This window comes from Lonchura striata, chromosome 18 (assembly GCF_050655825.1).
Source record: "Lonchura striata isolate lonStrDom1 chromosome 18, ASM5065582v1, whole genome shotgun sequence".
In the NCBI taxonomy this organism is placed as follows: domain Eukaryota; kingdom Metazoa; phylum Chordata; class Aves; order Passeriformes; family Estrildidae; genus Lonchura; species Lonchura striata.
The window spans coordinates 12,776,798-12,799,858 of record NC_140720.1 but is presented as its reverse complement, the minus strand read 5'-3'; the positions used below and the strand labels follow the sequence as shown (position 1 = coordinate 12,799,858).

Genomic DNA, 23,061 nt, shown 5'->3' with positions numbered 1-23,061 from the left:
TTGGGAATTTTAGGAAAAATTGTAATAAATCAGGAATTTATTAGAATTTATTAGGAATTTTTTTAGGAATTGACTGGGCAGTATCCTCTAAGGTCCCCTTTGCCAGAGGAGAGCAACTTTTTAACGACGTAAACACCATAAAACATCGGAATTAATGAAGCAGAAGGGAAGGACGCACTAAATAAGTAGGAAGAGCCACGATGACTTAATGAAATAAATTTCCACGGCGTTGCTCACCTTCTTCATTGATGATTTCCTCACAGGAGTACCAGATGCCAGCGTGGAACTTCTTCTCCACAAACTTGTCATCGCCAGTCTCCCAGATGTACTGCACAGCCTGGCTGCCGTTGCCGTCGGCGCTGTTGAAGCGGATGCACAGGTCCCCTCTGCTGTCCCCTCTGCTGTCCCCTCTGCTGTCCCCTCTGCTGTCCCCTTTGCAGAAAGGTTTGGCCACTTTCCTGGTGCCTTCGCACCAGTGGCTGCTGCTGAAAGCTGTGATGGAGAAGACTAAAGAGAGGAAACTCAGGGAAAATGCTGCTGAGGCTCTGTGCCTCCTGTCTGCCTCCGGGATGGAGGTTGGCATCTTCCAGGGCAGCAGTTATTCCAGAAATTCCCTTTTGCAAATTTGTGCCCGATGGAACACCTGCCTGCCTTCACCACCCCGTCCTTCATCCCTCCCACAAAATTGTGCTGGCTTAGGAGTTTAAGGCAGAGAGCAGAGATCTGGGCATGACCAGAAATCATGTGGCAGGGGAGATTAAGAATAAAGGACAGTGTTGCTTGGCAGCAGTGTATTGTGAAAGAAATATAAGGAATTGTGACAATAAATGGTAATTTGCCCCATGAATCACACACAGAACACAGAAACATTGGAAGTACAATGTGCAATCACTAAAGTTTCATTTATACAAACAAAACATGTCTATTTACCTTGATTGGAGTCACACTGATGGAATCTCTCTATTCCTTAGCTAAGGAATAAACAAAATCTCACAGTTCCAAATGCTCCTGTGACACTGAACACTTTAAGTTGAGCACAGTTGTGACTTTTGCTATTAAAAAAACTGGTAAGGAGCTAAAACTGGTTGGTCAGCTCCAGATTTCACAGCATGCAGCACTAGAAGGGTGGCTGCCTACCTTCAGAGCTCCACCAGCCACAAATAAAAGTCATAAATTACCTGATTTGCTCTTGATGGTTTCCTGGGCACTGTCCAGTCTGTCCCCCAGGCTTCCTACACAAAGTTTTTCTGTGTTCTGAGGTGTTGTTTATTGGTTTCATGAGGTGCATATAAATATGCATACATATATTAAAAATATATACCTATATATAAAATAAATATGTATATATATATATATATAAATATATACATATATCTATAGCTGTATAAATATATATATGTTTTGTGAAGCTGTTTTGCATTATGCGTATAAATATATATGTGTGTAAATATATACATATGTATATATATCAATAAAAATATATGCATATATCTATGTATAAGTATATATGTGTGTTTTTGTGAACCTGGATTGCATTATGTGTATAAATATATATATCTATAAATATATACATATATGTGTGTGTATATATATAAATAAAAATATATACAGATATCTATGTATAAGTATATATGTGAGTTTTTATGAAGCTGGATTGCATTATGTATATAAATATATCTATAAATATATATGCATGTATATATACAAATAAAAATACATACATACATCTATATATGTATAAATAATATGTGTTTTTGTGAAGCTGGTTTGCATTATGTGTATAAATATATATGTCTATAAATATATACATATATGTGTGTGTATATAAAAATAAAAATATATGCATATATCTATACATGTAAAAATATATATGTGTGTTTTTATGAAGCTGGATTGCATTCTGGAAAAATCACTGGCAAAATTCCTGTGGAGCTTCAAGGAACAGGATCAGCCCTTGCATGTTTTAACAGTTTTCTGACTTCTCATTGGCTAGTGGAGCAGCTCAGTAAGCAGAGTTGCTGTGAAGTTTAGACTGAGCTCTCTGCCTTTACTCAGAAAAACCAAAACATAGTTGGAGTCTAGCAAAGCTGAACACTCCAGGAGACTTCCTCACTAATTTGGAAAGAGCATTCATGGAACAGTGGCATTCATAAAAGAAGACATTTTTACTTCTATTATTTTTTTATTATTAATATAATTGATCTTTAGAGTGAAATAGCAGCATATTGGGGACAAATTTATTCGAATGGGCATGGTGACACTTTTTGCTCTCCATTCCAGCATGGGACTCTGGTCCAGGATAGCTCCAACATCTGCCAGCTCTATCATGATATTGTTTCTTGTGAAACAGGTAAGCTAATTCAATAACTAATAATGGACTCTAGAAAAGTGAATTCCTAGCACGTAGCATTTTAACAAACAAAAAAGCGTGTTTGTTCCAAAGATCCATCCAACATAAAAATTTATTTTTATTGCTAATTAGTCATGAGAAATAAAGGCTGCAAAGCTGTAGAGTTTTATATTAGAACTCTCTCTGACTAGGGAATTTATTACCATTTTATTCTATTAATCCTCATTCATGCAGCGAATAAATTATGTTTACAACCATTTGCACAATCCCTTTTCATACCAGTATTGATTGGTATTGAATTAAATTTGTTTTCCTACCAGATAAAAATACTATCATGAATCACATTTTTTTTCTACTGTTTTTTCTGTGTTCTAAACCCAGCTGTGATTTGTTTCTGGCACTGACTTGTGAAGATTGAATCTCCAATTTGTGAAATCTGGCTGGTTTTGTTCTGCACCTCACCTTCATGCAGAAAGCAAATAAATCTAGATGAGATTTCTGCTTTTATTTCTTTTACGGATCCACTAAACCATTTTATTTTTACTTTTTGCCTAAATCTTTACAGAATTCTAAACACTTGGCTCTTACTTACCTTACAAATTGGAAAGGGTTTAGGTATTTAATGAGAAAATATCTCAGTGTAATTCAATTCGAGGAAATTTTCATGTAGGTTTTTAGTAATCCTTATTTATTTATTAATATCAATCTTGACTGGAATAAATTTTTTTTTAAATTACTGATATTTGGTAAATTTCAATTTAAATGATTAAAATTCACACATATATTTAGGGTACATTTCTTGGACATGTATGAGCATCAGGGCAACAAACTGAAGGTAAAAAGGTGCTTATATCCACTTATTCTCTATTTTCTTGGGTTTCTAAGAAAGTGGGTGTGCAGCTTTATGTGCTGTAGAGCCCATATATGTGTTTCTAACATTTTTATAAAGAAAAAATTACCAGGAGACAAATACATATATATATTTAAAGAAAATATTCCTAATATTTTCATATAATTCAAATCTAGAACTTCTCTGCATAGAGCTTGTGTTTATAGAACTGAAAGAACTCTCAGATTTGTGAGACACCTCACCCAAAGCATTAGTTCCATCAGTGCTAACAGAAAATCTCCCAAATACTTCTGCAAAGTCAAAACTTTGCTGGACTAATCACAGTGAATTAATTTGTCATAGTGGCTCTTGCAACTTGTTTAAAGAAATATGTGCTGCATTTCTTTATATTTTGTTTCATAAGAAAGAAACATTTAAAGGAATAACAGCCATAAATCACTATATCTGTATTTTCTAGCAAAAACCTCTATAGACAGGAAAAATCTCCACCATGCTAAACCTGGATCAGGGCTGGAAGAATGAATAAATATTTTTCAGCTTTTATTTTTAGTTTATGCCCAAACTGAAGGGGCTTTTTTCTGTCCATAAGGGCATAGTTGAATAAACAGAAACATTTCATTTCACTGCCAGCTTAGTATAAAAAATATAATGGGTTCAATTCTGACTTTACTGTGGTCAGTTATAAAAAACTTAAATTCAAATTGGTCTGCATCCAAATATAATCCATTTCCTAAATGGAAGCTTCAGGCAGCTTTTTCTTCTTCATCCAACAAATGTCTAAAGAGTGGCGTCTCCTTGGTGCTATCTCAGTAAATGGCCAGACACTTCCAGGGAATTTGGATTAAATTTCCTCATGGGTGAACTTCAGTGCAAGCAGGGGCCAGGCTGGCAGGCTGAGGCTGTTTCCTTTTTTACAAAAAAAAAATCTTCTGACAACCTGAAATGATGTCCAGTGTAGGGCAAAAGACCATGGGACTTTCTGAGCTTCTTTCTTGGCTTTGTGGCCAAAACAAATTTATCTCACAAATCTTTACACCAATAGTGACCAAGCATTGGCTATGTGACCACCAAAAGAAACTTATCTCACAAGTATTTATATCAATAATGGCCAGGCATTGGCTATGAGACCAAAACAAATTTATCTCACAAATATTTACATAAATAGTGACCAAGTATTGGCTATGTGGCCACCAAAAGAAACTTATCTCACAGGTATTTACATCAATAGCGATTAGAAATTGGCTATATGAGAAAAACAAATTTATCTCACAAGCATTTACATCAATAACGACCAGGCATTGGCTATGAGACCAAAACAAATTTATCTCATAAATATTTACATCAATAGTGATCAGGTATTGTCTTTGTGACCAAAACAAATTTATCTCACAGGTATTTATATCAATGGTGACCGTTGGCTATATGACCACCAAGAGAAATTTATCTCACAAATATTTACACCAATAGTGACCAAGTATTGGTTATGTGACCACCAAAAGAAACTTATCTCACAAGTATTTATATCAATAATAATCAGGTATTGTCTGTGTGACCAAAACAAATTTATCTCCCAAATATTTCCATCAATAGTGATCAGGTATTGGCTATGTGACCACCAAAACAAATTTATCTCACAAATCTTTACATCAATGGTGAACACGTATTGTCTGTGTGACCAAAACAAACTGATCTCACAGGTATTTATATCAATAGTGACCAATAGGTGCTGGCTGTGTGTCCGTGCCTGCAGATTTGAGGAAATGGACAATTCCATCAGGAAGGGATGTGGAATTGTCATTTAGGCCTAACCTGATGCTCACTCTTGTTGAGTGGGGAATCACTGAATTCCTCAATTCCAGGAACGTTCCTCCTCTCCAGGAACGGAGCTGCCAGTTGGCCATGCAAGGTTTCCTTGGGTTTCCTTGGGTTTCCTTGGGTTTCCTTGGGTTTCCTTGGGTTTCCTTGGCTCTTTAACGTGTTTGTTTATCAGACCCTGGAGTGTTCTTCCTCCAGCCCAGCAGCTCTGTCACAAATGCGTCATCTCCAATCTCTGCCTCTTCAGATGGGGTTCACTGACCCACGAGGCCCTGAGGAATCTCCCCTGGCTCCCAGAAGTTTGGGGCCTGCAGCAGGGAAATGTCAAGATGCTTTTTTATTTTGGAAACATGCATTCCTTTCTCATGGCTGCTGTAAATATTCTCTCCTTATCTTGCAGGCACATCCATGGAAGAATGATTAGAGTTTTTCTACTCCCTCATGCTTAAAGTGGGTGTCTGAAATTAGATGAGAGACTAAAAGCAGAGTATTGAGCAGGCAATACTCTTTGAAAGTAGTGAAATACACAGTGAAAACGTGCATGAAATAGTGATCCTGCCCAACAACTAATTCACCAAAACATTGTTCTTGTTTTGAAAGTAAATAAATATTATTTATTCGTTAAAATAAAAGCAAACCATAGGTTTAAAGGAACAAAGGTGAAGTTCACAGCCATATATTTTTCTGGTTACATAGCTCAAGCTCTTGGCACATCACCATGTTCAGGCAACATCAGGGCAACCACAAATGTGTTCAAGGCAGTTCTAAAGAAAGGGTGTAGTTCAGAGAAGAAGAAACTGACTTTTCCTGGAGAACTGAAAGGCACCTTTTAGTAAAAGTTTTTTTAGAAAACTTAAATATTTTCTTAGTTCTCCAAAATTTGCTCCTTAGAATTGGTAACATTTTCAACCAGTAATGAATGTTTAATTTTTGGTGACGTAGCAGCAGCAATCTTTGACTGCTCTGGCCTCTGAAAGCCCTGGTGTCAGGAGACCAGGGGGTTGATTGCACAGAGGGGCCCAGGATGGTGTTCTCTTCTATGGATAAATAATGATCAAGTCATTATTTATCCATAGATTCTACACTGAGCTGTAAGCAGCATCTCCCATTATCCCTCCTGACCTGCCTTTCTTCACCCAAATCATCAAGTGCTTTTGCATTTAATTCTTCTGGTTTCAGCCATTGCTTTCCTAAACAGCAATTATCAGCTGTGACCCCCTTAAAGACCCCTGCAGCCAGATAAAAATGTGGGTGTCATTTTATTGTGTGGGAAATCTAGAGGGCAAAGACTCTTCCCACCTATGGAGACAATAGGAAAGAAAAGCAGTGCCCTATTGAGGCAAAAAAGGGCAACACGGTGTAAATGGTGAATAAAACTAAAATATACAGAAGTGTTTCTTAAAAAAGAAAAAAAAACCAAAAAGGAAAAAGAGGAATAGAAAGATGTCTATGGCACAGTTGCAGCTGCTGGTGAAATAAGTGGTCTGTGAAATGCTGGGCAGGAGAACAGAATGCACCAGGGGAAAGGTGTTAGTAGCTAAATAGCATTGCCTATTCATTATTGTTTTATTCAACTGTTTTTTTGTTGTACTACTCAACCAGGTATGCTTGATTATCTTTAAATATATTCTAAAACCAAAAAGCCCTTTAGATTTTTTACCTACAATTCCTCCATTCTCCTTTCCTCTCCTCATTTCCATGCTCAGACCAGAATTTCTTGTAATGGAAAGAAACTTGTCATTAAGGACTAAAAGGTTCTAACTGATTTTTCTCGTGTACAGTATTTTCACTCCCAGGCCAAAGGTTCTCTACTGGAAAAAACCACTACTGGATGGAACAAATACAAACAGGAGTGCTTGAAAATGCTGCAGGAATCATCTGTAGATAGTGGTAAGGAATTAAGCAATGAAGAAATTTATTAAGACTGACAAATATGCAAAAATTATCTCGTATGTTTGTTCCTACATTCTAAATGTAGAACAATTCACCTGGCACAAATATCAGCCTGAAGTCCCTTGTTTATTTCCCTTTCTCTGTGGTTATACAATCATATAATCACAGAAAACCTGAGCTGGAAGGACCCACAAGGATCTCCCAGTTCAGTCCCTCTCCCTGCACAGACCCCCCAACAATCCCACCTGGACATCCTGGGGAGCCTGGGCAGTGCCAGCACCCTCAGGGGGAAGAACCTTTCCCAAAATCCACCCCAAACCCCTGGCACAGCTCCAGCCATTCCTTGGGTTCTGTCACTGTCACAGAGCAGAGGTCGGAGCTGTCCCTGTGCTGTTCCTCAAAAGGAATCTGCATACCCTGGAGAGGTCTGACCTCAGCTTCCTTGTGATTTTAAGCAATAAACTTATCTCATACACATTTATCTGCAACATCTGGTTACTCTGGAGTGGCTCACAGATTCCCTGGGACAGTGCAGAGTGCTTTCCCTGGCTGCCCGTTGTCTGCACAACTTTTGGTGAAACTTTTATTTGCTTCTCTCCCCAGGAGTCCATTGCAATGGGACATTTGATCAATTTGTTTGCTGGCCTTACTCACCCCCAGGAAATGTCTCCGTTCCTTGTCCTTCGTATTTGCCATGGCTGGAAAATGGTAATGTCAAAGTGGGAATGTCAAAGTGGGAATGTCAAAGTAGGAATGTCAAATTGGGAAGGTCAAATTGGGAATGTCAATGGGGGAAGGTCAAATTGGGAATGTCAAAGTGGGAATGTCAAAGGGGGAATGTCAAAGGGGGAATGTCAAAGTGGTAACTTCTCTTGGAGTCTGTGCCAGGAATTCAGCCAAAGGACACGTGGTGCTTGTCTGTCTTGCCCCAGTGTCCTCTGAAGTGGAGTCTCACTTCTTTCTACCACTTCTGAACTGAGGCACAGAATCATTTTTGATGTTTATTTGCTCTTTCTCTCCATCTGTGCTTGCCACAGCTCTGTATTGACAGCTGGAGAGCAGCACTTGCAAAGCCATGTAAACCTGTATAGTGGTTTTGGGTTGTCAGTTTGAGATTTTTTGGTTAATGTGCAAATTAGTGGGGTGGGTTTAGTGCTGTTCAATTATTAGTGCCCTCACTGGAATGTAATACTTATTACATTAATACATATTACTTATATGTATTATTACTCATTATTATTGTATGTACTTATTATTATTATATGCATTATTACTTATTACTTATTATTGCGTATATTGCTTATTAATTATTATAATTATTTATTTTATTATAATTATTTATTAACTATATTAATTATTACTTACATTCTACTAGAATGTAATACTTAGCTATTTTTTGATGTGATCACCCATTCACGAGCTTAATGAGGAAAAATGAATACAGGGAGATGAAGGGTTCTCTTTTGGATGTACTGTGTGGGTTTTCTTGTAAAAAACAGGTACATTCTGGGAATTCATTTCTGCTGGATTACATTCCTACTTTGTCCTTTGTAATGATAAAAAATATATTGATAAAGACAAAAGAAAAGTGGGTTTTATTCTCGTTTTTGAGTATGGATGGTGTGGAGGCTGTTGTGGAGGTAGAAATCTTTCAAATGTGTATGAAAAATGAAATCTCTATTTTGACCTTTCAAACTAAAACTCTGTTTACTTTCAGGAAGTGTAGGACATGTATACAGAGTCTGCTTGGATGAAGGGATTTGGCAAACAAAGGAAAATTCCACAGACATTTGGCGGGATAGTTCAGAATGTTCTGAGAAAAATCATTTCCAAAAAAATGTAAGTATGTTTTATATTATGGTTGAAAACTTTAATCATCCTAATCCTTTCATGAGTAACTGACAAAACATTTCCATTTAATACCTGCAAAGAATCTTCAGATGTCATTTAAATTACCAAATAGAAAGCTGTTATTTTATTTATAAGAAGCAGAAAAAAAATATTAAAGGGGATTCCTGCTTTACATGCCACAAGTTATTTTCTGTTCAGAGTCCAGGTGCTGATTTTCTCCTAATAAAATAGAAAAACACTGCAACTTGTCAAGCAAGTAAGCATCCCAGCATCTCCCCAAATCACACTGGTGTGTGAAAGTCAGACAATTCCTCCTTCCCTTCTGAGCCTTTCAGCATTTAATGAGCTGTTCATTGGTTATTTCAAAGTTAGCTGGTCAGAGACTGGAGGATTCACCCTTGTCTAATGCCATCCTTCCTGTATTTCTCATATTGCATCAGGCCAGGGGCTGGATTCTATCAGCCAAACTTCTTTTGCCATGGAATTCAGAATTAGGTCTCTTAGGTAAGCACTATCCCTACTATTTTTTATTTTTATTACTGACAGAGTGTTGTTTCTTACTTTATCAAGTAACACTGCTTTACTGATTGGTTATGAAACATTATTAGTTTAGTATCTCTGAGTATTACTACACTATTACTAAGCTCTTTATATGGTAAATACATGAGTTTCCAAACCTTCAGTTTATTTATGCAAATGTAATAAATATTCATAAATGCTGAGTGTTTTCCAAGGATTGTTGTCCATTCTGCATAGCATATTTGTTTCTGCAAGGCATATTATTTCATCTTGTGTGACAGCAGAAAATTTCTTTGAAAGCTTTAACCAGCTTTCCTACCAAGACTAAATGTGGGCTTGTTTTGTTTTATTTAATTGAATAAATTTTATTCAATTTGTTTTGTTTTATTTAATTGAATAAAAGGGACAATTTGTTTGTTTTATTTAACTGAAATCCCCCAAGCTGTTGGAAATAACCCAGAGCCAGTATCTTCACCCACCAGAGGAATCAGCTTGGTTTCATGTGCTTTGGTGTTGCAAAATTGAAATAGCCAAGATGATAATTTGGGATTTTTGCAAGGTTTTTACCTGCTGGAATGTTTCCATGGAGCAGAGTGACCAACAGCTGGGAATCTCCTGCCCCCACACTGCTTCAGCCCCTTCAAGAGAGGCATGGATCACTAGCATGAAATTATTAGAGAAAACTGCTGGCAGGAAAACACTGCCAAATCCCTGGTGCTGAGTAGTAGAACAAGAAAAACAGCAAAATCACTGAGGAAAATACACAAATTCCAAGAAATATATAAAAAATATACACATATCCTGTATCTCATCTTCAGAGATGCTTTCCCTGGGCTGGAAGTTTGGAGAGTTGGGAGGCAGACATAAGCAGCTAAAATGGAAAAAACTTAGGAAAAAGAAATGTTAAATTAGGGAAATTGAAAGGAAATTTGTGCAGGGGCAGGAGCTGGATTTCAACAATCCTGGTTGGTACTTACAATTCAGGATGTCCTATGATAATCTATGAAAGTGTGAGTGGTTCTCTTCCTCCTCTGAGGTCTTGTTTGTCATTCAAAGACATTCAAGACAGCTCTAATTTATTAATTATATTTTTTCCTTTGAATTCAAGACAGAAGTCAGCCTGTTTCAATAGCCAGAGCTGGCTCCCAGAATTGTGCAGAGCTGGTTGGTGGCTGTGTGTCCAGGCCACTCACGCACTTGGTGCGCAGGTTGTGTTGATCTCTGCAGCTGCCAACCCACCAGCATCCTCCTGGCGCACAAGAATCGTGGCTACCTCATTTGTGATTTGGGCTACAAGTGGTGATTGGGCAGGAGAAAGCTGGGATTAGTCTGGGAGTGCCTTTGGATTGAAAAAGGAGCTCGGCGTGCAAGCATCTGTGTCACACACTGATTTCAAAAGGCAGTGCAGAGAGCAGGGATCAGAATCCTGCCCTGGCTCCTTCAAAGTGATCCCCCAAGTTTCTGGGCTGTGTTTCTGCCCCGTCCCCCTGCCTACACAACACATTTTTCTTCTTTTTTATTCCCAGGAAGAAGAACATAAACTACTCACCACGTTACAGCTGTTGTACACGATAGGATATTACTTTTCTCTCATCTCACTGGTACTAGCTCTGCTTATACTTTCTTTACTCAGGTTAGTAAAAATTTACATGCATTTTAAACATACACAGCTGTGTACTCATACTCTCTTTTTTATGAAATTGAAGTAATCATTTAGTCTTCCAGTAACTGAAGGGGCTACAAAAAAGCTGGGGATGAGCTTTGGAAAAGGGCATGGAGTGATAGGACAAGGGGGAATGGCTTTGAGCTGAAATGATGGATTTAGTTTAGGTGTTAAGTAGAAATTCTTTGTTAAGTAGAAATTCTTTGCTGTGAGGCCCTGGCACAGGTCATCCAGAGAAACTGCCCCATTCCTGGAAGATTTTAAGGCCTTGGAACAACCTGATCTAGTGGAAGGTGTCCTTGCCCATGGCAGGGAGGATGGAATGGGATGGGTCTTCAAATCCTTTCCAACCCAAACCATTCTGTTGCTCCCAAGTAAATAACTTGTATTTCTCCAAGGAGCAATACAAATGCAGTTTCTAAGCAGAATGCATTGATGGCAATAATATGAATAAAAGAGTTGTTTTGCTGGGTTTTTGTTGGCTTTAAAAAAATTTATTTCTGCAAACTAGATATATTCTGGAGGGTTCATACATTATTTTTTTCCCCCACAGAAAACTTCACTGCACAAGAAACTACATCCATATGAATTTATTTGCATCCTTTATCTTGCGTGCTGCAGCAGTTCTGATAAAAGACTCTGTGTACTACAACATTTATTCCAAAAGGCCGAATGATGAAAGTGGATGGATATTATACCTCAGTCCAGAGGTAATGTGTTAATTCATAGCTAATAATAAATGTGTGCTTCTAGTGCTCATAACAGTTACAGGTTTTGGAAGTTTGCCCTACAGCATCAAGTGTTTGTAAGCTGAGCTTTGGGTGCTGGAATTTTGTTGATAAAAGTTGGGGTAATCAAGATGAAATCCTGATTGTAAGAGATTTCTTTTAAATGAACTGGAAGAACAAATTAATCGATTGTAATATTTAGAAACAGTCACTTAAGCAAAGCATCTTGCACCTTGTAGCCTTTAGAAAGAAATCCTTGTTTATTTGGCACTGATTATATATATCCATAAATAAATAAATATATATAATATATAATATGTATATATTATTATATAGAAGTATAATTATATAAATATATTATATATTATAATAAATATATTGTATATTTCTAATAACTGTATATAAAATATAAAGTGATTATATATTATATAGTTTTTATATATTAAATATATTTATAAATGTATATATTTATATATATATTTAATATATAAAAACTATATAATGTATATATGTATATTGTTGTAGGAATAGAGCTTGTCCACATCAACAAGGAAAATTATCTGCAAGATAATGAAAGATAATTATTATTTCAACACCTCATCAGTAAAAACCCTCACATGCAGATCACGACATCTGTATTTACTCCTGGTCTCTCATTCCTACAGATTGTAATCATTTGCAGGACTGCCCAGTTTTTCATGCATTACTTTGTGGGGGCAAATTACTTCTGGCTGTTAGTGGAAGGAATTTACCTGCATACATTATTGATAACTGTGGTGCTCTCTGAAAGAAGACTGCTCCAGTCATACATTGTCATAGGATGGGGTAAGTGCACTTAAAGTATTTCCAACACTGATTTTGCTGAGTCAGGGGAGGATATTTTGTAAAGGAAAAAAAAAAAATATTTCTACAAGCTTGGCTGGAATAGATTCTTCTTTTCTTTTCAGTTGTTCCAATCCTGTTTGTGGGCCCATGGGGAATAAGCAGATCCAGACTGGAGAATACTGGGTAAGTTATTAAATAAAATTTTCTTTGGAATCCTGACTTTGTTTGCTTGGCTGAAAGCCCTTGGCAGTTCTTGACACAAGAACTGAGCAGCAAATTATCAGATTATACAGCACCTATGTATACTTGTTATGTTTTCAAGGTTCCCTTTAGTACTTTTACATAAAAAAAAAAAAAAAAACAAAAAACTTCTGGGAATTCTCAGATTTACTTGTGCATTTAGCAAGGAGTAGAATGAACTTTCACTGTTCCTGAGGTGTTCATCCATTTACATGAAGCAATTGGATATTTTACCTCAGTCCAGAGGTAATGTGTTAATTCATAGCTAATAATAAATGTGTGCTTCTAGTGCTCATAACAGTTACAGGTTTTGGAAGTTTGCCCTACAGCATCAAGTGTTTGAGGTGTTTGTAAGCTGAGCTTTGGATGCTAGAATTTTGTTGATAAAAGTTGGGGTAATCAAGATGAAATCCTGATTGTAAGAGATTTCTTTTAAATGAACTGGAAGAACAAATTGTAATTTTTAGAAACAGCCTATATATATATATATATATATATATATATTATATATATGTATAAATATACATATATATAAATGCTATATATATATATACAAATTGTAATTTTTAGAACACAAACTTTTAGAATTTTGTGATTGTAATATTTAGAAACAGCCACTTAAGCAAAACAACTCACAACTTGTAGCCTTACTAACCTGTCAGTCCTTTCCTTGGAGACCACCTACACTTTGAGTTTATTTCATATTCACTGTCACTTTTTAAAGAAAAAAAGGAAATTGTAATGACAAAACCTGATAGTGACTGAGAGCTGATATTTGGTGAGGGCATCAGGGACAGTAACATGCACCAGTTTTTGGTCTTCAGTGATGCTCTTGGTGACATCACATGAACTTTGTGCTTTATGTATGGAATCTTTTTTTCTTCTCTTATTTTTTGTGGTTTCCGGAGAATTTTATTTGCAACATGGATAATAAGCAACATCCAAACCATATTTATGGTCTTACCGAGTCAGATGTCAGATAAATTCTATACGACAAGCCCCAAATCCTACAGTACCTCAGGCTAATTAGCAAGAAGAAATAAGAAAAAATAGAAGGTTAAAGCAGGAGAAAAAGAGACAGCTTCAAGAAAACTGTATGCATATTTTTTAGCAGATCGAGAAGGATGGTCACAATTCCCAGTTCATTCATTTCCGATCTCCAGTTTCAGATAGATAATTTAAGTAGGATTAATTCCATTATGAGGGTTTGGTGTCATGTTTTGTGGATTCAAAGACTGAGTTTGCCAGATTTATGGTCCAGGAAAACCTGTATCAACATTCATGTGGATAGACCTTCAGAGCTGTTGGTGAAACTCTTCCTAGTTATATTGTTTTATTCCATTTCTTTTGGGGGCCACCTGAAAAAACTGAACTTCACCAAATTCCTTTTGAAATAAATAGATAAGTTAACTGAGCATTCTTTTTTTTTTTTTTTCCTATGAAAATAATTATATTTTAAATTATTCTCCAGGTGCTGGGGAACAAATGAACACATGGGAATCTGGTGGATCATCCGAGGACCAATGTTATTTTCCATTGCAGTAAGAATTATATCACCTGTATTATTTTCCCCTCCTTGGTCTTTGTAATTAGTGCCATTTTTGCCCTTCAAAATTTTGGAACAAATAAGATACAGTTTTCTGACACAGAAATATCAAGGGAGACATAAAGTGACAGAAGGGATGACATTTTGTTCAAAAAATGAGGAAACAGGGCTCTGTGTTAAAAAAAAGAAATGTGATTTTGTAGTGGAAGATCATATATCAAATTATTTGTCAGGCTAAATAAGGCAATGCTGTTACTCAGTTTTGCATATTTAGTATGTAACAAAAACCAGCTTGTATTCCAGCCTCATCCCAGCTGCATTCCAGTTTTTTGGTGGCTAATTTTGCAAGTGTTTAATATCAATTACACATTGATTTAGTAGTTAACTGATGAGTGCAATAACATTTGCTGTAAATAAATCATTATGTGTTTTCCTTCCAGGTTAACTTTGGCATCTTCTTAAAAATTCTCAGAATGCTGATTTCCAAACTAAAAGCTCAGCAAATGACCTTCCACGACTACAAATACAGGTTTGTAACAAATGACACAGAAGTCCTGAAAGCTTTTTGCTTGAGTTGGGTCTTGTGAACTATTAGAGAATTTATCACACTTGAGATAGCTTGGCTACGTCAAGTGGCATCAAATTAGTAAGATGGTTTTTGAGGTAGTGTTGGAAACAGAAAAAGTTTAATAAAAGGCAAAATAACAAAGCTTTTTTAGAGAAAAATTGAGCTAGGGGTAAGTGGTTTTGGTTAAAACACCCAACCGAAGTGATTATTTCTTTTGTTCTCTTCTTTTTGTAGTGAATTACTTAGGTAGGGATTTTTTGGCCTCTGTCTAATTGGGTAGCTCTAGGTCTGAAGTGAAGTTTTAAAGGATTTATGAGGTGTCTTTTTATGAAATTGAGGAGAGAAACTTTTGAGCTTTTTGGTTTTTTTTTTAAGTAGACAAAGAATAATTTGGCCACTTTGTTAACAGAGGGTACATTCCTACAAACTCCTGGTCCTTTTTTAAATGTTTTGTCACATCAAAAACTTGTCAGCTCCCCCTAAAGATGTACCCACCAGCACCAGGTGTAATATATATTCAGAATATGGGAAATAGCTATATTCTGAATATTCAGAATAGGAAAGCAGGCTCCACAGACATTTCCATGTCTGGGGGGCAAAGGCAGCTCAGCAGCATTTTCACCAAGGTTCTCAGTGCACTGAGATCTCTGCTCTCAGGATCTCCTCTCACACCTGCTGTGTGACACATCTTTCCCTTTGTTTCCAAAACTCAGAAGAAAAGGAAAAACCCTCCAGCACTATGTTTGTGGCCTGAGAGAGAATCAGAATTACTTTATTCTGGCCAGGATGTGCCATGGAAAATATTTTATTTACACAAGCCTTTTAAATAGACTTTCCACTGATTTATGCATACATTATTCTCAAAATCACAAAACTGCTACCATTCCAAAGTCAGAATATTGAGGACATGTTTTTGGAATAATTTCTTTGTGTCTGAGCTTTTGATTTTTGTCACCAAGGATGTTTAAAAAAATACAATTATGAAACATTTTCTTTTTAAGATTGGCAAGATCTACACTTGTGCTGATTCCATTGTTGGGGATCCACGAATTTGTGTTTACCTTCATCACTGATGAACAGGTGGAAGGACTTTCAAGACATATAAGACTTTTCATTCAGCTGACAATGAGCTCATTTCATGTAAGTACTGTTTTGCAAATATTGGTTTTAGGGTTCATGGATCCATGTGCATTTACTGCTCACCACAGTTATAGTGAATTCTGGTTTAATATTATATCCCAACCAACAGTGTCTCTAAATACACTGTTGCAGTAACAAGATAAAATACTTATAAATAAATATAATGTTCTCAAACAACAAAAAAAAGGGTCTGACATTTTCAGAAAAAAAGGTAATAGGTAACAGCTTCTCACAGACCCCTGCAAACAGGATTAAAATGGTCCATTTAAAACACTCCCAGCCAAAATCACAACCATGAGAACATCTGCCTCATCCAAGGTTTGGGCTCGATTTTCCTAAAGGATGTTTGTTCTCCTTAACAGCAAAGTGACACTCCCAGGTGCACACTCACAGAAGTGCTGTACACCTGCAGCAAGTTTTAGTTGTAGGAGAAAATTTGTCAGAGCCCTCACATGATGGAACAGAAAAACGGAGCAGTATTGTAAATGCAGGTGAACCCAGTGGGAAGAAATGCTGATGTCTGACTCAGTTCAGAAGGCTGAATGATTTCTTTATTATAACTATGCTATAATACATTAATATACTATTTAATGGAGATACTAAAACAACAAACCTACTTTTTCTAACTACCATATCTAACTCACTTCCAACTTGTGACCCTCTCTGAGAGTCCAGCCCCAGGTGGGTTGGATTGGCCACCAGGCTCAAACAATCCTCACCAGAATCCAACCAAGCATCACCCCAGGTAAACAATTCTCCAAACACATTCCACATAGGAAAACAAGGAGCAGAAATAGAAATTGTTTTCTATGTCTTCTCTCTGTGCTCCTCTATGAAAAAATCCTGAGAGAGAGAGAATGTGCCTGCACAGAGCAGCATCTGCAGGTGGAAAAGAAGTTTCTCACCCACACAGGCAGGAGTGTTTTAGAGCTGTTCAGGTATTTGCCTTAGTCTGGTGTGAGTAGGAGGAAGCTGAGGTGAGGAAGGGAGCGTGGATGGATGTCAGCTGCAGGACTCGGGCTGAAGGAGCCACACTCCCATCCAACAGCCAGTTCCAGACCCCAGTGATTCTCAGGTGGCCACTCCTGCTCAGGCTGTGCCTCCCTGTAGCCATCTGCTCTCCAGTTTGCCAAGCCAGAGCACTGGGCACTGGCACAAAACATTGCTGTCTGCCTGTCCTGAGCGCTGCAGCCCTGCTAAGTAATTAATTTCTGAGAGTACTAATGAGCCTGCCAAGCAAAGTTGTCCTTTCCCCACATCTTCCTGCCTTGATCTGTCTGGGGCACCAGGACAACAATTTCCAGACCTTTATTTGCTGCAAAGCCCAGTAATTTCTCTGGTTCCAGGTGGCTGCTCCTCAGGAATTCACTGCTCTGACACTGCTGCCTTCTTCTGCAGCCTGAGGCCATCTGAGCATTGCTGCCCTTTTCCCACAGTTTATGATAATCCTGGTTTTCACCTTTGCACATATGCACCTGGGCTCGGGTGTATATATGCATCAGTGTTTTGGCACCATTATTGAGGCTCTACTTTAAAATTTCCACCACAGCTTGAGGGAAAAAAATATCCTGAGTGACAGCAGAGGATTCCTGGAGAGCCACAACCCCAAAGAGCCTGCTGACATGGTGTTCACAAAATCCCAGAGTTATTTGTGTTGGACGGGACCTTAATGTTGGAGTATTAATTTCCTTGGTTAGAAATATCCTTACTTGGAGAGGTTGCAGTGCCTTGATGTTATTTTAAAAGTGCAGAATCATTTTAAGTGAAGATTTTATTTACTGGCTTGTACAAAGAAATCTGATATATAAACCAGCTTATTCATCCTTGCTAAAGAACACAAACTTCATTCCTTTTAGAGAAACATGCATGAGCTTGGCAGCATGTCATGCTTTAGATGCAAAGCTCCATTAAAAAATACCCAGAGATCTCAGCCAATGTTTATTGCAGATTCTCTTTTTTAGCTGCAGCATTATTTATGAAGGGATTAGCCAAAAAGCACATAAACTGTACCCAATTACATTTGTTTAGTCTGTAAATCTTCTCAGTAGTTTAAAAAGGCAGTTAAACTGTTTTGTTAAAGAAAAACAATTATCCCTGGGATCTCAGCTGAAGGTTTAACTCAAACATTTTCAAGGAGCACAAAATTAAATTCTAAATAGGAGTTCTCTTGTAGGTAGGATGCTGCTTTGCTGTAGGAAATGAGGCAATCCAAACATCTTGGCTCCCTTTTGCATGGAAATTGTTACACTGGAAAAAACCACTGGTTTCTGGTGGAGATAACCCAGTTATGTGATGAGTAATTTATCACATTGCAATTGTCATTAGAACTGAAGAACAACTTTGAGGCTTAGGTGTGCATCTGTCCTTTCCTATTGGTGTCTCTGCTCATGAACGTTTCTTCTGAATTTTTGGTTCTCCGTTGTCACTCACACTGGGATAATTCTGAAAATGTGTGTTTGAGAAATCACAACGCATTGGGAAGCTTTCTAAGTGTGAAAATCAATTTACTGGGAGAAAATGAGTAAGCATGAAAGAAACCAGGATATGAAGTGAACAGCAAATATAAACAATCAGCAAAGTTTTCCACCTTCTGGTGGGATTTTCCAGTGCTCTGCCCCTGCAGCAGCAGTGAAGGAGATCCCAGAGGTATTTCCAAACTGAAATCAGCCCAGGGAGGCTCAGAGGCAGCTCCTGCTCCACCGAGCCTCTGCCTTGCTCACAGTGCCTATCACCAGGCTTAGCAGGCTCAGGAGTGGAATTTAAATCCTCTTTCTGCTTGTGGTGCCTGTGAGGCCAAATTTAGAGTTCATACCCGTAACAAAAAGCCCCCCAAAGCACCCAGCAGAGTAATGAACTTTGTACCCCCCAAAAAAGAGAATTGCCTCCAGGAGCAGCAGAAGTGCTGCATTAAAAGTTGCTTTTTAAGCTAGTAAATTTGTATTTAATATAATATATTTAAATATTTAAAATAATAGATGAGACTACATGATATATTTATGTGATATATATCACATAAATATCACCTGTTAATATCACCTATTATTAACTCAATAATCACCTATTGTCATTAATATCACCTATTAACTAATATCACCTATTATTAACACCTATTATTATCACCTATTAATATCACCTATTATTAACTCTAATTAACTATATCCTCCTACCATAACCCAGGTGAAGCATGAAAAATGCTAGAAATAAAATACATGGAGAAAGCAATTCTGTTTGCTATTTCTCCTGTCCCTATTTCCACTGCACATATGCTCAAGGAATTAATGACTCTAAATAATTCAGGACTGCTAGAAAATTAACAGCAGGCTCAGAAAGCTATCGGTTAATTCTGGGTATAATGAAAAATGTTGAAGCTTCTGTGTATGTGGATTTCTTTTTAAACTTTTGTCTGAGCAAAGCAGAAACGTTTCTGGGAAAATATGAGTGTGGGAACAATTAAATGCTGTCAACTGAATTGCACCTTTGTAGCTGTGATATAAATATTGCCTTGGGACTCAGAGTATTTATTCTCTCAATCAGAAGTTTTGTCACAGATGCCTTCAGACACGCCAAAAAAGGGCATTTCCTGAAGCAGTGGGAATAAATCTGCATGTCTGTGGGGCTGAGATGCAGCCTGTAAGCTGCTTTAGCCTGAGCTCAAACCCAGACAGAGAGAGGAAAATGGAAATAATAATTCTGGGGTTGGTTTAAAACAAGTTGCATCTGTAGGATTTTTTTAAGGTGCTCATCTGAATCAATTTCAAAGGAAAAACAGCAAATGGCCATAACACTCAATATAGCTGAACTTTGAACTAACACTAATCACTTAAAAAAGAAATAATTTGTAAAAAGAGCCCAAATGAGCTCTCGGTAGTATCATTCACAAACCCAAACAAGCATATAGATAAAATGAGAAACCAAGCTGCATTTTTTTTTATTTTAGCACATGTGGAAATAGCAGCAGTCATGGTATAACAGCAATAGTTTGAAAAAAAAGTATGTGGTAGCAAAATGATAAAACTGGGTTTTGCAATCTGTTCTTCAGCATCTGCACAAAATGTGCCCTGCACTTGCCAAGGAACTGCCCAAAAACAAGTGACTGGGTATGTCATTAATGAAGAAATGCAAGCAACTAGTTCCCTTTTTGAACATTAAGGAACACTGTTTGTATTTATGGTTTTAACACTAATGTCACCTTTAAATTAGAGCTTCAGGTATTTCCTGCATGCTGATTTTTTCCTCTCACTCCTTTTTTCTTACAGGGATTTTTGGTAGCAGTTCTCTATTGCTTTGCTAACGGAGAGGTAAGACACAACTCTGAGTTCTTAGTTCATTAGTAAAGTGTATTAATGACACCAAGAAGGATGAACACACTGAGCAGATAAATGCTTTAACAGAACAAAGCAGCTACACCAGCACAACACTTGGGTAAAGCTGGTGGTCCTGGTTGCCACAGCCCCTGGGCTTTCCTCCTCCTCCTCGTCCTCCTCCTCGAACAGGGGAGTCCCTTGAGCTCTCACACACATCCCATTTGCAGAGGAAAAACTTTCCTAAGTCAGGGTGAAGAGGCTGGACTCTTCAGATTGATTGAGCAAACAAATCTGTCTCCACCCTACAAGCAGCAGGTGCAAGGTGAAGCCCAAAGGGGCAGGAAGCTCAGCACCCCTCAGTTCCTCTCGCTTTACACCTGGTATTTGTGCCAGAGAGCTCCAGGGTGCCCACGTGCCATAGCAATGACCACGTTCTCCTCCTCAGGTGAAAGCAGAGCTGCAGAAGCAGTGGTCCCGCTTCCTGCTGGCAGATCCCTTTGGCTGCAAGCTCTGCTTTCTAGGGGAAAACATCAAATACCTCAGGAAGTGCTCACAGAAACGGCAAAAACAGCAGCTGAGCAGCAGGCAGCGCTTCTGCCTGGAGCTGAGCAAGCCCTGGGAGCTGCAGCTGCAGAAGGTGCTGGGCAGGCAGAGCACAGAGGCCACGGCAGGCCCTGCCCAGATGAGCATGTCCGACAGCAGCGAGGGAGAGGTCACCACCGGCGAAACCACCGAGGAGGTCTTCGAGGAAAGCGAAATTTAGGAAGCTGTCCCCCCGGGCCAGCACCTGCCAGCAGCAGTGCTCGGAAAATTGGAGTGTTCATCTCTCAGCTGCAGGCTGCTCGGGGTGTGCAGTGCAAGGACGAGGCCGGTGATAGCCCAGCTGTTCCTGTTTTCTTGCTCTGGGCAAAATGTTATTTATCGGGACATTGCTAACCTGTGTGGCTGGGGAGAAGAAGACTTCTGATGGAGCATTTTGGCTTTTGTGGAGTGCACAAGGAAGCAGGATGAACTCTGGAAATAAGTGGGCTCTGGAGACACGTTTTGGCACCTTCATCCACATGTGACAGGCTTTGAGTCACGTCATGAGCAGTCAGCTTTTCTTTTTCATAGGAGTGGCTCATAAACAGAGAGACGTGTGTGGAGAACTCCAGCACAGACTGAAATCATACTCCCTCTCAAGAAAACCACCCCCAATTTTAGGAGAAACCAGACCACACATATATGTCTGTGTGTGTGTGTGTGTGTGTGTGTATATATATATATATATGTGTGTGTGTGTGTGTGTGTGTGTGTATGTATGTATGTATATATATCTATATCTATATATAGATATAAAACCCAAAAAACAAACTTGGGAAGAACCAAGTTTTTGCTTTTCCATTTTTGAGCATCTTCACTGAAAGTTTAGTGGTGGAAATGTCATTATGAGATGAAAACCCAAAATACTTCCATGGAATGTGCCCAAGTGAAATGTTCTGATACAATTTTTGTTACCTTTTTTCTTTTTCTTTTTTTGACACAAGCCACTGTGACTTCTGGTTTGCCCTACATGTGTCCTTAATGACAAAACAGGGGTAATTGCTGCCTCCACCTTCCTCCCAGGGGACCCAAAATGGATAAAGACATGGGATTGTGACAGCACCAAAAGAGTATTGTGAAATCCTTCTTCCTCCAATTAACAAGAGCCATGGTGAAGTTTCATTTCTCACATCCAAACTCAAACCTATGAAATACAATCGAGTTTGTTAAAATTCTATGATCCCACTTATGTAACTTACCAATGCTTTTATGATTATTTATCAGGCTACAAAAGTTTAGCCATGCAACCTGTGGTATTTATAGTCTTTTATTGCAAAGAATAGATCAAGTCATTGACTAGCACTAGTTCAAGAACCTATTTCTGGCACTTTAAAAAGGTATTTCTTTTATAGGTCTATCTGTGTTAACCTATTTAATCAATACCAAGTTGTATATTTCAGTGATATATTAATAAACCGTAAATGTTCGATCCATTTTAAAATAATTTATCTGCAGTTTTTAGAGGGGCTTTTTACTAGAATAAGAATTCTGCTTATATAGAATTTTACTGTAATGGATTTCTTCAGCAGCCACTGGAAACACCAGACACCACACATGCACACTTTGCCTCTTCCTCAATTAAAAACAGACTGATTTCTTCTAGAGCCATTGTTTAAGACATTAAAGAGACTGAGGTGGTTTAGAATGTGTTTTACTTAGGTGTTAAAACCATTGACATTTTAAGATTTTATGGCATCTCAGTGAAAGAGTTTACTTTTAAATTGCATTTTAAAAATTTTCATTAGGTCAAGGAGCCAGTTTTCTGTGTTTTGAACAGCAGTCCCTCGAGCTACATTTTCTCCTCTCTATTATGTGTTTGGGCTTTTTGCCTCCTTCAGTTTATAAAAATCAACTCTTGTTATATAAGCAGGCCCTGTTGGCCTGAGGAATGATCCAGACAAAAACAACCATCACATGGATTCCTTCAGAAAGCGCCTTTCTAAGTAGGTAACAGCAAGAATATAACATTATTTATTTTACAGTATTATTACAAGCTCCTAATTTCTAAATATTTCTAAAGACAGCAGCGAACTTCACATATCTCAGTGAGAGCCAGGAATAGCTGACCGTCCTCCTGGGAACTTGGAGGTCAGGAATCCTCCTGGGATTTTCTTTCCACTTTTTGTGGAGCCCTTGGAGGGATAAAACCACCTGCAGGGGATACTGCAAGTGCAAGGCTGGACACAG

At 38.0% G+C, this 23,061-nt stretch overlaps 2 protein-coding genes across 2 annotated transcripts in view; one reads left to right on the top strand and one right to left on the bottom strand.

The window, feature by feature from the left end:
* The window catches only part of LOC110474896 (germ cell-specific gene 1-like protein), an 18,820-nt gene extending 8,013 nt beyond the window's left edge, over window positions 1-10,807 (bottom strand). Inside the window, exon 1 of the mRNA XM_021538690.4 lies at window positions 238-10,807. Within this exon, the coding sequence (XP_021394365.1) occupies window positions 238-583 (346 nt within the window). The 5' untranslated portion in view covers window positions 584-10,807. The remainder of the gene's footprint in view (window positions 1-237) is intronic.
* Window positions 2,050-23,061, top strand: GLP2R (glucagon like peptide 2 receptor). Its single transcript, XM_085556531.1, has 13 exons — window positions 2,050-2,350; window positions 6,797-6,905; window positions 7,512-7,616; window positions 8,626-8,747; window positions 10,805-10,911; window positions 11,495-11,651; window positions 12,335-12,494; window positions 12,617-12,677; window positions 14,206-14,275; window positions 14,721-14,809; window positions 15,850-15,988; window positions 20,245-20,286; window positions 20,738-23,061. The coding sequence occupies exons 1-13, from the start codon at window positions 2,246-2,248 to the stop codon at window positions 21,053-21,055; spliced, it is 1,584 nt and encodes a 527-aa protein (XP_085412657.1). The 5' UTR covers window positions 2,050-2,245; the 3' UTR covers window positions 21,056-23,061.